We start from the raw sequence: 15,078 nt of genomic DNA, 5'->3' as shown, positions 1-15,078 counted from the left end.
TTGGATTATAAAACCTTAAATTCTGTGGAAAGATCATGCTGTGGTGGAATAGCATTGACTAAGGATTTGTCTTCCCCAGTCAAGTGATATTGCTGTTACTAAAGTAGTATAATTTTGTTTGTACCCAGAGCATTGGTAAGATTGGACATTTTGGGCTTTGTTATCTGTTAAGAGTATGTATATAGAGTCTTGTAAGGGCATGTTTTGGTTGTTAACACAGTCTGAAGACTATGCTTTCACATACTCTTTGCTGTTGCTGCTTGGGCTAACTAAACAAGGGTTTTAAAAAGCTGAGAGAAATCTTGAGTTTGGTGGATAAATGTCCTCTTGTTCATACCCAGACATTTTGCCAGCAAGTATTGAACCACATACTTACCATGTAGACTATTCTAATTCTGCTCTAGCTGTTAAAAATGTCATTGTTTCTATAAATCATGTATTGGAGAATTTTCAATTTGATTGCTTTTTTTCTCATGGACATAAATCAATGAGCAACCTTATTCAGTTTTACCCTGAGCTCTGATTATTTCTCATTGGCTTCTATGAAGTAATGGTTTTGAATTCTTAGTTTGTTTCTTCGTAATCATTTCCAAGGAGATGGATAGGGTATGGGTCTGCCATGTCTCAAGAGGCCATCCAAGAAACTGGGGTTGTATGTGAATTATTCCTACAACATACCTGCTCTCACAGAACTGATTTAGACTTAGTGGATTAGTGTTAATGGATTAAAATAAAATTTCATGTGTCCCTTAAAAGCATGAATGTTGTACAGAATTTGAATAGCAGTTACATTCTAGATAGATTTCAGTATTTTTTCTTTTGAATGTGGGATTTCACTAAACACGCAGGACTACTTGGTAATCCTTTTGCTAATTTTAACATCAACTTGGTATTTCAGAATGATTCTTAATATTGTGGGCATATTTTGAATTGGCCTGCATTTGCTGTTTTTCTAAGAGTCTTTTAATATTTCTAATGCAAAGACCTCTATGCGGTATTTTTTACATCTGTTAGCCAGTTTTCCCACAGGGATTTTATTTTCCAGAAGAAAAGCTTGTGTGACCTTACATTTAGCCTGGCAAACAAAAGATCTTCTGATAAAGGGAGTCTTGTAAGGACTATAGAGATATTATTGTCTTATACGTATATAAGGCAATACTTCCAAGTATTGAGGAAATACTATCTTTCTTTCTTTCCTTGTTCATTGAAGGGGAATTCCTTTGAGAAAATGAGGTGAATGAGACTGAAAAATTTGTGTGCATAAGTGTTGATTTTGACAAGTTAAAAGATATTTTATAACAGTACAGAATGTGTAGGCTGCACTTCAGTTTCACTGTGAGGGCTCTGTAACCACAGCAAATGCTCTTCTGTAAATTTCTAGTAGTGGATTTTGAGCAGGTTGTATTCTGCTGCTCTGTGTTATTTGCAACTTTCTTGGAATTCAGCAACAAGCCTGCCTTCTGGTTGGACTTGTCACAGCTATGTCTGATCTCTTGGAGCTGGAGTGGTACAGCTTAAGTTTTGGATGTCTGCCCATCGTTTGCTTTTTATCATCTTGTGTTAAGCTAATTAAGCATATTGCAGTAACATAATTTGGTACAAAATTTATTTTCTCAAGGAAAATTCAGTTAAACTCACTCTGCTTTTAGCCATTAAGCTTTAAGCTACTTTTCATACCAGCTTTACCCTCAAGTCTCAAGTATCATTTTCAATCACATTTTTCACAGTAAGTTCCCATATATTTATATTATTATACTGCCTAGGACTGAGATTTCTTGATGCTCAGAAACTGTAGATTCTAAGTTTTGATTGTTATCATTAATGTTATTGGCATTACTTGTGAAAAAATAGCTGTTTTTTTTTTTTTGCTGGAGTCCACTAATTGTGAGCTAGTTTCTTTTAAATGTCTTTTAATCTGTGAAGCCACATATATATAACTGTACCTATCAAATAGTACTTTTTGAAACTTGCAACATTATTTGCAATTCAAAGAGAATGTAAAGAATTCTGTGCTTGTTGGTGAGAAAAAAATTAAGAATGACAAATTTGGATAAAATTTGATATCAGGGCAGCTTAGCAGGCTTTCTAGTACATTGATTATCATAAAGTCTACATTATACCTTTGCTGTTTAAGTGCTGCTTAACCTTATTTCTGAGAAATCAGAAAAATATTGTTCTTCCAGTACTGGTGAGCGTGCTAGATTGAATGTACAATTTAACAACTGTAATAGGATAACTTCTTGATTGTTCTGAAGTTTTAGGATGGTTAATAGATATAATGTATAAGACTCACCAGACTGAAGAAATAAAATCTGACATTAGAGAGAAAGCAATATATTATGGAAAATTATAGTTACTTTTTTTTTTTCCTCAAGGCATTGAAAAAATTCAGATGGCTTACTGAAAAGGAATTACTATTTTTTTAATAATTGAGTAAGCATATTTTTCCAAAAACTAACCTGCTTCTGTGAATGGTGAACTACCATTTATTTATATGAGAGGAATACAACAGATTGTACAAAGTTAGGAAGCTGTATTTGTTTACTGTATAGATGGTTTGTAAGTGTGAGGTAAACTTAGTCTTCATTGAATCCTTTTAAAGTTGTTTCCTGCAATTGATTTTCATGTGTGCAGAATGAGCATTAGCATAAAAAAAAAACTACCATCAACAATATATTTCTCTGAAGGGTAAAAAACTATGCTTAAGTGTACAGTTCCATGTCTATTCTAAATTATTTCACTTCTTACCAAAAAAGGATGACCCTGTAGCCCCTCCCTCTGGGAAGCAGTTGAAAAACTTAGAAGGTGCATTTGATTTTTGTGAAATCTCTGGGAACCTAGGAATGACATGACACAAAATTCTACAGCAAGTCTAAACAGTATTAAGTATTGAAAAATACTACAAAGATTTCCTATTTGATTTAATGAAAAGATGTGTAATTTTGCTTTTCTTGCCTTATTAGGGTTCTTTCCGAGCAGCTCTCAAGGATGTGATGCTTTTCTTCGCCACAAGATGACCCTGATTTCTCCGTCAATATTGAAAAAGTACGGAATTCCTTTTGACAAGGTATGTTAATGTTTCTTTTTAAACCCTACTTTCATAAATTGGATTAGATTGTGTTTAGTATAAATATTGTTGCAGTAAAGGTGATGGGTTTTTTTAAGGTAGTAGCTGCGTTAAAATATGTGTTAAAACTTAAAATAGTTTTAGCAGAGAATTTTCTAGCAATAAACACTTGTAACCATTACAGCATTTCTGTGATTTTTTTCTAAGACATTACCAAAATTTCTTATTTTTAATTTATTTCCATGGTAGCTTGGATGTGATTTTCTGTTGACTGAAACACTTGTTAACTCACTCTGTTAAGTTATATATCTAATATTTTAACACAAGCATTTAATTTCTTTATATCTGTATGTTGCTTTTCTAATGCAATTAAATATAACTTTATCATTATAAGCATATGAAAGGTTTAAGGTGGAATAAAGCCAAAAGAACTGTTATTTAATTTAAAATATATTTTAAAAGCTGTAACATAATAGAAAAAGAATATATGATTATTTTTGACTGTTAGGTAGTGGCAGAATAAACGTTTAATAAGAACATTATAGAAACAGAAAATGAGAAGAATACCTGTATTCCTTCTTTGTGGTTGAATTTAATACATAGCTGCTTTTAAAAAACATCTGACCTATTCTGTTTGTTTTGCTTTCTACAAGATATTCTGTATTAATTGTTTTCCACTTTGAACTTCATGTAGGTGCCAGCTAACAAAATATTTTCAGTGCATGGCTTTTTTTTTATTAAGTGTACTTATTCTGTATATTTTGTAAATTCTAAAGTTCTAAGTTTAGAAGTTCTGTAAGCCTACTTAGAAGACTAGAACTTGATTCAGAATGTGCCCTGCCAGAATCTGTTTGTCTTTATACTGAGTTTTTACAATGCTTTTGATCATTAAAGGGCTATGATTCCTATTGCACAGACTGTTTTAATTTGTTCAGAAGAAATAGGCAATATATGCTTTTTCTCAGTTTATTCCCACTGCAATATGGTCATGTAAACTATCCTTGCTTATTATTGTGTTTTCCGTTTTTGTGTTTTTTGTGCTATTTATTTATTGATATAATGTGAGCATATGTATACAGACTTTGCTTAACATGTTTCCCCTGGCCTAAAATATAGGATAATGCAGTGCTTCCTGTCTGGTTTAGTTGATCTTTTCCCAACTATTAAATAAAACCCAAATAAACAAAAAAAAGAGAGTATTTTCATATATATTTTTGCCCAGCTGGAACCTAAACACCAGACAGGTGCTTGCTCACTCCCGCTTGGAGGGATGGGGTGAGAACTGGAATGATAAAAGGTAGAAAACTCATAGTTTGAGACACAGTTTAATAGGAAAAGGGAAAGGGAAGGCTGTGCACACAAGCCAAGCAAAACAAGGAGTTCATTCACTGCTTCCTGTGGGCAGGCAGGTGTTCAGTCATTCCCAGGAAAGCAGAGTCTTGTCATGCAGAGCTCTGTCATGTGTAACGGTGACTTGGCAGGACAGATGTCACCACTCCAAACAATTGGCCTGCCTTCTTTTTCTCACAGCTTTATGTATTGAGGAGGATACCATGGGTGCAGCTGTCCCCTCCCATTTTTTTGTGCACCCCCATCCTCCTCACCGGCGGAATGATTTGGGGGGCAGAAAAGGTCTTGATGCTGTGTACGACATGCCCAGCAAGAACCAGAACACCTCTGTGTTACCAGTCATGTTTAGTGACACAGGTGAGATGAAGACACAGATGTGTTTTATGCCTTTTTGGAACATCACTTCACCTTTCATGCTTAATTCAACCTATGTGTAAAATTGAGGAAATGTAGGCATTTAGAGTGATACTGCCTGCCTTGGAAAGCAAACTTTTTTGAATAAATTACTCATAAAATAAGCAGTTTGTTTTCTGAATGATTTATTATCATATGGAAATGTAGCTGCTGAGTTTTTGTAATGTATAGGTAAATAGACTGATTCCCTTCATAGCCTTGTGCTTTATCATGAAGTGTCAGGTGAAACTTTCCAAGCTGGATGGTTTTATAACCAGATTTATAGTTTTGGATTTACAGAACATTACTCTGAACTGTATAATTTTCAGTGGTTGGTGTTTTAAGTAGCATATTGCAGAATGTCAGCATTTGGCACTTATTTTCAGTATGATGCATTTGAGGTAGGGTAAGGGAGTTGATCTTTGTATTTTGGTGTCTTGATTATGCCTATATTCTAATTTAGAGGATAATAATCCTCTAAAGAGAGGGGGAAAAAAGAAAAAAAAAAGTGCTACAAACAGTTAAATATTTAAGTTTGGTTCTGTCACCTAGTCTTTGGAGGATGCAGACTGTACCCAAGTGTAATTGTAATTAATGGGATTCAGTGAGAAAGTGAATAGAGAGAACCAGGCTGTGATCTCTCATGGCTCAAAGTGATAGGAGTGGAAATGTGCTGAATGCTGATAAGTCAGCCTACGCCTACCAGGTGGCAGCTGAACTGCTGCTTGTTGCAATAGAACACCTGCTAAACTGTCAGCAGTGGGAGGGTGTATTGAGATAAATTTTGGAATTGTTAGTGTTGCAAATAATCTTTCTTAAACATTCCCACAGCAATTGTTGAAGTGCTACAGTAACAGTTACAAAATATGCAACTACGTGTGCATTTGCATGTATATACTAAATATGAATCCACAAAAAAATTAACCATGCAACATTTAAGATCCAGTTTTTTTCTCTAGCCTTGTTGGCTGTTTTTCTTGTTTTCCTCTGTTTCCTTCATCCCTTAATACAATCAAAAATAGACCTCTCTGAAGCGCTAACCCTGTATGTTCTTGCACTGGGCAAAAAAGCACAAAAAGAATTTATAAAATAGTAAAAACAATTTTGAAGGAAATTGTAAAAGCAGAAATTAAATTTAAGGCAGCTATACTAGTAGAGAGCTGAGATTTAGGACATGACATTAAAAAGAAAAATGTTTGAAGGTGTTAGTTTTAATTTTGGTGACTTTAAAATTTAACCCTACCTTTTTGTGACTTCAAGTCATAACGGTATGTCCTTAAAAAGAGTCATATTTGTCCATCCAATTTTTTCTTACTGTATTGCTTATGTAGGCATTGCCACACACTGAAAACAATCTATTTAGACACTCCTTATTTTCCTGTAATCAACGAATGCATATGTTGAATAGTCATCAGTCACCGGTCAGATTATTTGCTAGATTATTTGTTACATTAAAATAGATCTGTTTGCTTTTAGTGGGTCTGTTGTCTGATGTGTATTTCACGTAAAATGTGTATCAAACAGAGCATGGAGAATCTCTTTTAACTACTCTGTATAATCTATTTTATTCATTAACTCTTATCAGATAATTCAGAAGACAGTGTGCTGTTTCAAGTCCCTGACTAGCCTGTCCTTGATAAAGTCTCTGGTGGTCTGACTTTAGGAGATTAAAGCTGTCACTGTGTGGAGAGAATATTAGTGACTGACAAGAAGTGCTGTCTCCTTTTTTCCTTATGTAGGAGAGCAGCAGTCCATCCTAGTGCAGGAAGACGAGATTTCTCCCTTGAAAGAAAATAATCTGACTAGTGATTTGTTTATGTTACCACTCCTCTTTTTTTGTGGTTTAGTCTAAAAGCTTTTCAAGTCTGATACGTCTCTTAAAACTAGTTGGAATTTGGGTTAGTTTTGTATATACAAAATACAATCACTGTGAAGTGAGTTTTAGGTTGGCTTTTAGTTTTCCTTTTTTTTTTTTTTTTCTGCTTTCTATAGTATCTTGTTGATCCGGTTGTATTCACACATTTTCTTTTGGTTGTAGTCTTTTGCAATTATCCTTGCTCTGTCTCTAAAACAATGTCAGAGTTTAACTGTAGTCAAGTCTTTGGTCTTTCAGAACCTCCTTCTACCCCACTTACCCTTTAGTTATTTGGAATTCCTGTTACCAGTAGTGCCAGAGTGTTTCTGCTGTCTAAAATGTTGCCTAAAGAGAAAGAGGGGAAGGACAGCAGCATTCTGCAGATTTAGGCATGGTAACTGTGGGTATTTTAATCCAGCTGGTCTTTGCTTCCTCTCAGCCAGTAAGAATGATATATTCTTCGTACTGTCTTTTCTAGTTACTTCCAGGTTTTATTACTAGTGAACCTCTGCTCCAAGATTGACTTCTTTGAGTTCTTTCTGAATTTGTTAAAAATTGCACCTAGCTATGAATTTGAGAGTAAAGAACATTGTCTCAAGTATACTGTTCCTGTTTGTATTAAATCTCTTCTATGTGCCATGTAAAAAAAAATTCTTTGTTTTAGTTAGTTGTAAGGGCATATGTAGCTTTCATTGCTGTAGGACTAGAAATGCTTTGTAACATGGTTTATTTTAAGGCTTTTTAAAAGTTTATTTATTTTGGCCTTTAAAAATTCTTTTTTATTGTTGCAGGTTACCCAAGAGGCGGGAGAATTTATGATCACTTTCCCATATGGATACCATGCAGGGTTTAACCATGGATTTAATTGTGCTGAGTCAACAAACTTTGCCACCATTCGATGGATTGATTATGGAAAAGCAGCAAAATTGGTAAGTAAGCAGAAAATTGATGTGAAAGGAATTATTTCCTGTGGTTATTTCTTTATGAGAATCTCTGGAAGGTGATGAGAAAGGGATAACTATTAGATCAGATAATACATTAAGCTGCCATTCAAATTTAATTTTTAGTTGTTATTTTGATAATAGGTATTATACTTCCAGTAATATATATTGCTCTCAGTAGTCAGTTTTGTTTGCTGCTTAGTGTATTTATTGTTCTTCGAAACCAGTTCTGTTTGTGGATATTTTTAAATGGAAGCTACATGCACTGAGGTTAATATATGTGAAGACAACTTCTTCTCTTAAATTTCCTTTAAGCTTTACTGTTTGTGAAAGCATTTAGTTTAACTAGGAATTTCGATACCAGGGAAGGAACATAAATAGTGAAACTTCAAATAAAGTTTAAAGAAAAAAGTTCAATTTTTTCTCATCTTAAATCTAATCAGAAAACTTGTAGTAGTACAAGATAATAAAGTGTTTGGGGTGTGTATGTGAAGATATTTTAGACTGAAATCTTGTTCTGTGGTGTGCATGTCTTCTTTTTTTTTGTGTACAGCGTAGAATCATAGAATCCATAATGTTAGAAAAAAAATTGCAAGATCACTCTGTCCAAACTTTGACAATGTATCAACTAAACCGTAGCACTAAATGCCGCATCCAGTTGTTTCTTGACTCTGCTGTTTCCCTGGGCTGTTCTTCCAGTGCCTGACCACCCTTTCACTGAAAAATTCTTCCTGATGTCCAGCCTGAACCTCCCCTGGTGCAGCTTGAGCCTGTATTCTCTCATCCTGTCATTTGACGCCTGAGAGAAGAGACCAACCCCCACCTCACTACAACCTCCTTTTAGGCAGTTGTAGAAAGTGATGAGAAGGTCCCCCTTGAGCCTCCTTTTCTCCAGGCTAACACCCTCAGCTCTCTCAACCACTCCTCACAGCACTTGTGCTCAAGAGCTTCACCAGCTTCATTGCCCTTCTCTTGTTTCACTCCAGCAGCTCAATGTCTTTCCTGTAGTGAGGGGCCCAAAACAGAACACAGCATTTGAAATGTGGCCTCATGGGAACAATCCCTGCCCTGCTCCTGCTGGCCACACTATTGCTGGCACAGGCCAGGATGCCATTGGCCTCCTTGGCCACCTGGGCACTGCTGGCTCCTGTTCAGCTGCTGTCACCAGCACCCCCAGGGCCTTTTCCTCTGGGCAGCTTTCCAGCCACTCTGCCCCAGCCTGTGGCACTGCCTGGGGCTGTTGTGACCCAAGGGCAGGACCCAGCTCTGGGCCTTGTTGAACCTCACAGCACGGCCTTGGCCCATGATCCAGCCTGTCCAGATCCCTCTGCAGAGCCTGCCTGCCCTCCAGCAGATCAACACTCCACTCCCACACAGCTCGGTGTTATCTGCAAACTGAGGGTGCACTCACTCCGCTTGTCTAGATGATTGATAAAGCTATTAAAACAGAACTGGCCCCAGTACTGTGTTCTGGGGAACACCAGTTGTTAATGACCATCACCTGGATGTAACTCCGTGCACCACCACTCTTTGTACCCAGCTATGCAGATGAATTTTTGAGCAGTGATCAGTGTGTCTATCCAAGCTATGAGCTACTAGTTTCAATGGCTTTGCTGAAGTCTAGACAGACAACATCAACAGCTTTTCCCATGTCCAGGTCCCTGGGTGCTCATTAAGGGAGATCCTGTTGGTCAAGCAGGACCTGCTTTCTACAAACCCCTGCTGGCTGGGCCCAATTTCCTGCTTGCCCTGTATGTGCTGTGTGATCATTATTAAGATAATCTGTCCAATAACCTTTCATGGCACTGTGTTCAGGCTGACAGGCCCTGAAACTTCTTGTTGATGGGCATGACATTGACCAACCTCTGGTCCTCTGGGACCTTCCCAGTTAACCAGGACTGGTAATGAATGATGGAGAGCAGCTTGGTGAATTCTTCTGTCAGGTCCCTCACCCTCCCTTGGGTGAATCCCATCTGGCACCATAGACTGAGTATCTAAGTGGCACAGCAAGCTACTGAATACTTTCTCCTGGATTACAGGGGATCTCTTCTACTCCCTGTCTACCAGCTCAGGGAAACAGCTGTAGGGAAACTTTCTGACTGAGGCAAAGAAGGCATTAAGTACCTTGGCATTTTCTTTAGCCTTAGTGACAATATTCCCCCACCCCTGACAATATTCCTGCCTACAATAAAACATGGAGATTTTCCTTGGCCCTCCTCTTGTTGTTGATGTATTTATAAAAACACTTTTTATTGTCTTTCCACAGCAGTGGCCAGTTGCAGTTGAACTTTCACCTTTTTAGTTTTTTCTCTACATGATCTCATCACATCCTTGTACTACGCTTCAAGAGGTGCCTGCCCCCTTTTCCAAAGGTCATAAACTCTTCCCTTTTCAGTGAGTTCCTGTGAAAGCTCCCTGCTCCCTGTTCAGCCAGGCCACTCTTCTTTCCCACCATCTTGTCTTTTAACCCCTAGGGATGCTCCTGAGCCTTCAGGCCTGTGCAGAGGACTCTCCAAACCAGTGTCCTGAATAGGCCAGATTTCTTGCTTACTTTACCAAGAATTAAAAACTCTTATCATTTCATGGTCATTGTGCCCAAGACAATCTCCTTCCACTACATCTCCTACCAGCCTTTCTCTGTTTGTAAACTGCAGGTCTAGCAGGACCTCATTGCTGGTAGGCTCTTAACAGCTGCATAAGGAAGTGATTTTCCATGTGTGGTGGGTTTTAGCACTAGCTAAAGTCACCAGAGTACTTATTAATTTCTTGATGTGAGATATGGATTAGGAGAAGGGTAAAACAGGCTTAAAACTGAAAAGGAATAAAGAAACTTTATTAACAGGACTACAGGAAATAAGAAACCAGAATAAAACTTCCAGAAACCTTTTCTCCTTCCACCCAACCTTTTTCCTTTCTCAGCTGACAATGTAGAGACAAAACCTGGGATGTTAAAGCAGTACTAACTTTACAACAGTCTTTTCATCAGTCTCTGTAGGGAGGGAAGTTTTCTCTTGTCATTCCATGGAAAGTTCTCTACAAGAAAACAGTTTTCTTGTGGTTTCTTATTTTTATGAATAACAGCCGCCCGGGGAAAAAACCCCTGCCATTTCCTCCCATTTTCACACCACTCAGAGGCGTGTTCATGGGTCATGAACTCAAGGGGTATTATTTTAAGGATGAGTTATTCAAAGCCAAAGGTTCTCTTCATCTGTCTCTGTAATTATCTAGGGGAACAGACGTTTTCTTCTCTCCCTGGGGCAAAGGGTCTTCATCAGCTCTCACTTCTCTTTCTCTCTCTCTCTGTTCAAGCATCTCATGGGATCACAGTTCCTCCACCATCTACTTAGCTCATCAATAGATAACCTTTGCTCAGGTTTACAGTTTGAATACTTCATTCCCCCAATACTCTCTAATGAATTAAAGGAGTATTTCAGAACATTATTGTCCATCTCCATGGCCCTACCAAAGGAATATTTCAGCTTGTTAAAGCATCTCCTCATTCTCCTTCCATCTGAGGCTTGACTCTTTCTCTTACTGACTTGATGTTTCATGTTGTCTTTTACGTGTCAATCACTCCCACTTTCCTCTCTCTGGAGAGGAGATTAAAGTCTCTAGGTCTCATCTGTGTAGTGAAAGGGTTGAATCTGGCCCAAGCCTCGGCCGGGTATTCATGGTGTCGGATTTCAAACTGCTTTGGTGTCTCTTTAGCCCAGAGCGAATGGTCCTTGGCCTGGAGCTCTCTGTGCGGGCCATGGGGGGATATATTGGTGAGATGTCAGCAGCTGTGGCCTGGCCCAGCCTAGGGCTGGGGGCCCCCTGGGAAGGGCTTCAGCCTCCCCACTGGAATGGGACCTGGAGGGTTTTCCGGGAGGGGCTGCAGCAGAGCCTGGCCCAGCCTGGGGCCGGGGGGAAGCCCCGCAGCCTCCATCCCCTGCCCAGGAGCTGCTGGAGTTCGGCCCAGCACCCCCACACCCAGGCTGCAGGGAAGCAGGGCTAGCTGCACCAGAGCTCCAATACCTTTCAAGGCCAGAAAGAAAGAGGGCCAGAAGTTCTTGGGCTTGGTTTTTAAAAGGTGGTGTTCACAAAGGTGATCTCACTTTTCAGTGGTGCAAAATGCTGTCAGTTCTCAGAACTGGCCAGCTATTGGGCTGATCTCAAGCAGAGAGAAACTCCCAGCAGCCTCTCTGAGGTAAATCACTTCCCTGAGTGTTTTCTACTTTTTTTCCTTTAATGTCAAACTACCACACCATGCATTCCAGAAACTTCCTAGTCTGCCTCCTCTCTGCTGAATAGATATCTGGCTGGCTAAGACTTCTCATAAGAGCAAGGTCCAGTGGTCATGAGTTTACTTACCAGCTGCTCACAGAGTATTTTTTCCACCTCTTCATCCTGGTTGGGTGGTCTGTAGTAGACTTCCACCAGGATGTTTGTGTTGTTAGCCCCCTGAGTCTTACCCATAGTTGTACCTATCATCACCTTGAGCTCTGCAAAGTCAAAATACTCCCTGATGCAGAGAGCCATTGCACTGCCTCTACTTCCTCTCCTTCACCTTCTGAAAGCTTGTAGCCATCCATTGATGGATGTACAAATAATGAAGTAAATGCACAAAATCAAAAAAGTGGGCAATTTATTCAGCAGTTTTCCCTGTTTTTGAATATTCTCTGATCTTAATCATTGTTAAGGCTTATATAAGCCTTGTTTTGCATGACTCAGAAAATGTTTCAGTTAGAGACATTTTCTGTGTTAACTTGTCTGTAATTGGAAAAAAAAAACCTTTCCAGTAGCAACCTTCTTAATATATTAGCTAATGCATGGAGTTACATGTTACATGTTAATACATGTAGTTAATACATGTCATTAGTTAATGACATGGAATAAAGGGAAAAATCAGCTGTGCTGGTTTAACAGCCTGGTAAAGAGAGTGAACTCCTATTAGACATTGGAGACTGAGAGATACCTTCTTGAGAAGGTTTTCAAAAAGTCCTGAAAATCTCTAAACACATCTAACATTCAGACTGGTGTCTACCTTTAATAGGAAAGTTGTGTCTTTAATAGCCAACAGATAAAGCGGTAACTCTAAAGTTAATTTTAAACTCTGAAATGCATTTGATAATCTAGGCATTTGATAACTTGAAATATCTAGGAATAGTACAATGAAACAAAGTTGAGAGAACCATGGATACACAAGAGTTAAATGTGGCAGGTAAAACTGACTCAGATTTTAAAAGATACAAACCGTGTGCAGCTCTAAAAATAATTCAGCTTAACTTCAAGAATGGCAGCCTGCATCTTCAGATGTAGCAAAGCTGAGGTGGTGCTCCGTGCAAATATCTCCCTGTCAGTGTACTGGCTTCCTATTTCTTATGTTTTTAAAAAATAGTCTACTATTTGGTGTACAGTTTCTGCAGTACAAACTGATAAATGTTTTATGCCTCCAGTATGCATCTCTGTTATTGTATTATACTGTAAACTTAATGTCATCTTTAAATTCAGTGGAGTTAGATAATCTTAAAGGTAGTATAATTATGTTTCTTTACACCACCCCAAAAGTGCTACTGAAATTCTGAAATTTTAACTAGGAAGTCACATATATACTCTAAGTATTTTGTCAAAATTCTCTAGGATTTCATATGAATGAAACATTTATCTTAGCACACTGAATTCTGTGATTGGTGGCCACTGCACCTATGAGCAGTATTGTACATATATAATACAAAAAATTAAAGTATTTCCCTGGTGTCTGCAGTTAAATTTAATTGTCTACAAGTTTCACAGTGGCTTCAGAGCAATAATAACTAATCTCCCTCTATAAAGAAATTTTAGATACTATTGTCAAATATGAACTACAGTTTCTTTGGCAAATGGTCAGAGTCGTTAATGTTATTTGTTTAATTCTTATCACTTATTACCACAAGAAAGAGAATCAAAGTTTACTTTTATTCTCTTTTCTAAATGAAAAAGAGCATGATAGAATGTACAGATGGTAGGATTTTTTTTCTTAAATAGAAATGTCTATGAAAAAAAGAACTACAGGAAATATGGTGAACTAATTCTCCTTAAATCTTACTGGTATTTGTTCATGCTGTAGAAATAGGGTATACAAGACAAACAGAGGAAATACTGAAAAAATTATAAAGTTATTGACAGAAGCCTGGCCAATGCCTGACAACCCTTTCCATGAGGAAATGTGTCCTAATACTTAACCTAAACCTCCCCTGGTGCAACTTGAGACCACTTCCTCTGTCCTGCCACTTCTGACTTAGAGAAAAGCCCAACCCCCAGCTCACTTTCAGGTTCTTTCAGGCAGTGGTAGAGAGGGAGAAGGTCTTCCCTCCCTCATGACAAATTATCTGACAGAATTTACTTGGTACCACTGCGTTATCAGCAGCTGAAATACTTATTTTGAACAAAAAAGACTTCTACTTAAGTGAGTCAACATCAGATCAATCTTTTTGAATGAATTCAGGTAAACTAAATGTTAAAGTTCAAAACCTGGTATTTAAGGCTACCACTTCGAAAGTTTTTGTTTGCACAAGTATTTGCAAAGACTTATGTGCACACTCGTAAGAAAATGCAAGTATATCACCCACCATGACTCAGACTTTCTTTTCAAACTGCTAATAGTCCTAGCAGAGAGAGGGGGAAAAAAACGAAAGTAAAAGCAATAAATCTTAGCACAGCCTTCATGGCCTCAGTTAATACAGCCAGCCTTTCATTTTGGATTGCTCTCGACATAGGCAGTTCTATCAGGGGGCATCTCCCTTGCCAGAAAATTATTGTGTGAGCATTCAAGTTTGAGTGCTGCACAGACACTAGCTAACAGGGAGAAGCTCCACAGCAAATGACAGGATGCCCAAGGAAGTTACAGAATCCTGCTGCACTTTAGTAATCATCCCATCAGCTTCAGAACATAGTGTTGGCAGCTTCTGAGGCAAGTGGAGCAAAAAAGTACCCACATTGTTTTGGGACCATATGAGAGCAGATCTGGTTGGATTTGCAAAGAGGACAAAAGGAAAATTCAATTAAAATTGAATTGTTGTCTGTAAGTACTTAAGATAGGATTCTGTCATGAAAAAAAAAAAAATATAATTTGATATTGTATAACTGTACTCTGTTTCTTGGTTGCTGTGTTTCCCTAGAAAACCATGAGTATATCTGTGATTAGTTTTTATCACAACATTAGAAAACTTCCTGGAGGTTTTAATTAAAAAGGTGAAAAGTTGGTGTCTCCAAAGAATACTGATATTTTAATAAGTTTTATTTTCAGGTCCAGTAATTTCACTCAAAAGAAAAAGCAAAAAATCCCCAACCATAACCCACACAACCTTGCAGTCCCATTTGTCATTCTTCGGACTACTGATACTGCGGCTGACCTGTCTTTTCTTTCTTTATGTGTAAAGTGCAAGACTTTAATTGAAAATAATGTTTTGGATCATGCAGTTCCTCTGTATTATGCTGCAGAGATTGTCTGT

The 15,078-nt window shown here is 38.0% G+C and overlaps 1 protein-coding gene across 3 annotated transcripts in view; it reads left to right on the top strand.

The window, feature by feature from the left end:
* KDM4C (lysine demethylase 4C) overlaps positions 1-15,078 on the top strand; it is a 264,479-nt gene that overhangs the window by 39,466 nt on the left and 209,935 nt on the right. For all 3 annotated transcript variants that reach the window (XM_005522679.3, XM_014252351.2, XM_014252350.2), the window contains 2 exons: positions 2,964-3,067; positions 7,457-7,594. In XM_005522679.3, coding sequence (XP_005522736.2) covers positions 2,964-3,067; positions 7,457-7,594 — 242 coding nt within the window. The remainder of the gene's footprint in view (positions 1-2,963; positions 3,068-7,456; positions 7,595-15,078) is intronic.

This window comes from Pseudopodoces humilis, chromosome 4 (genome assembly GCF_049639895.1).
Source record: "Pseudopodoces humilis isolate 2021_Gansu_Grassland_sample_001 chromosome 4, ASM4963989v1, whole genome shotgun sequence".
NCBI lineage: Eukaryota > Metazoa > Chordata > Aves > Passeriformes > Paridae > Pseudopodoces > Pseudopodoces humilis.
This window is presented reverse-complemented; position numbering and strand designations above follow the sequence as displayed.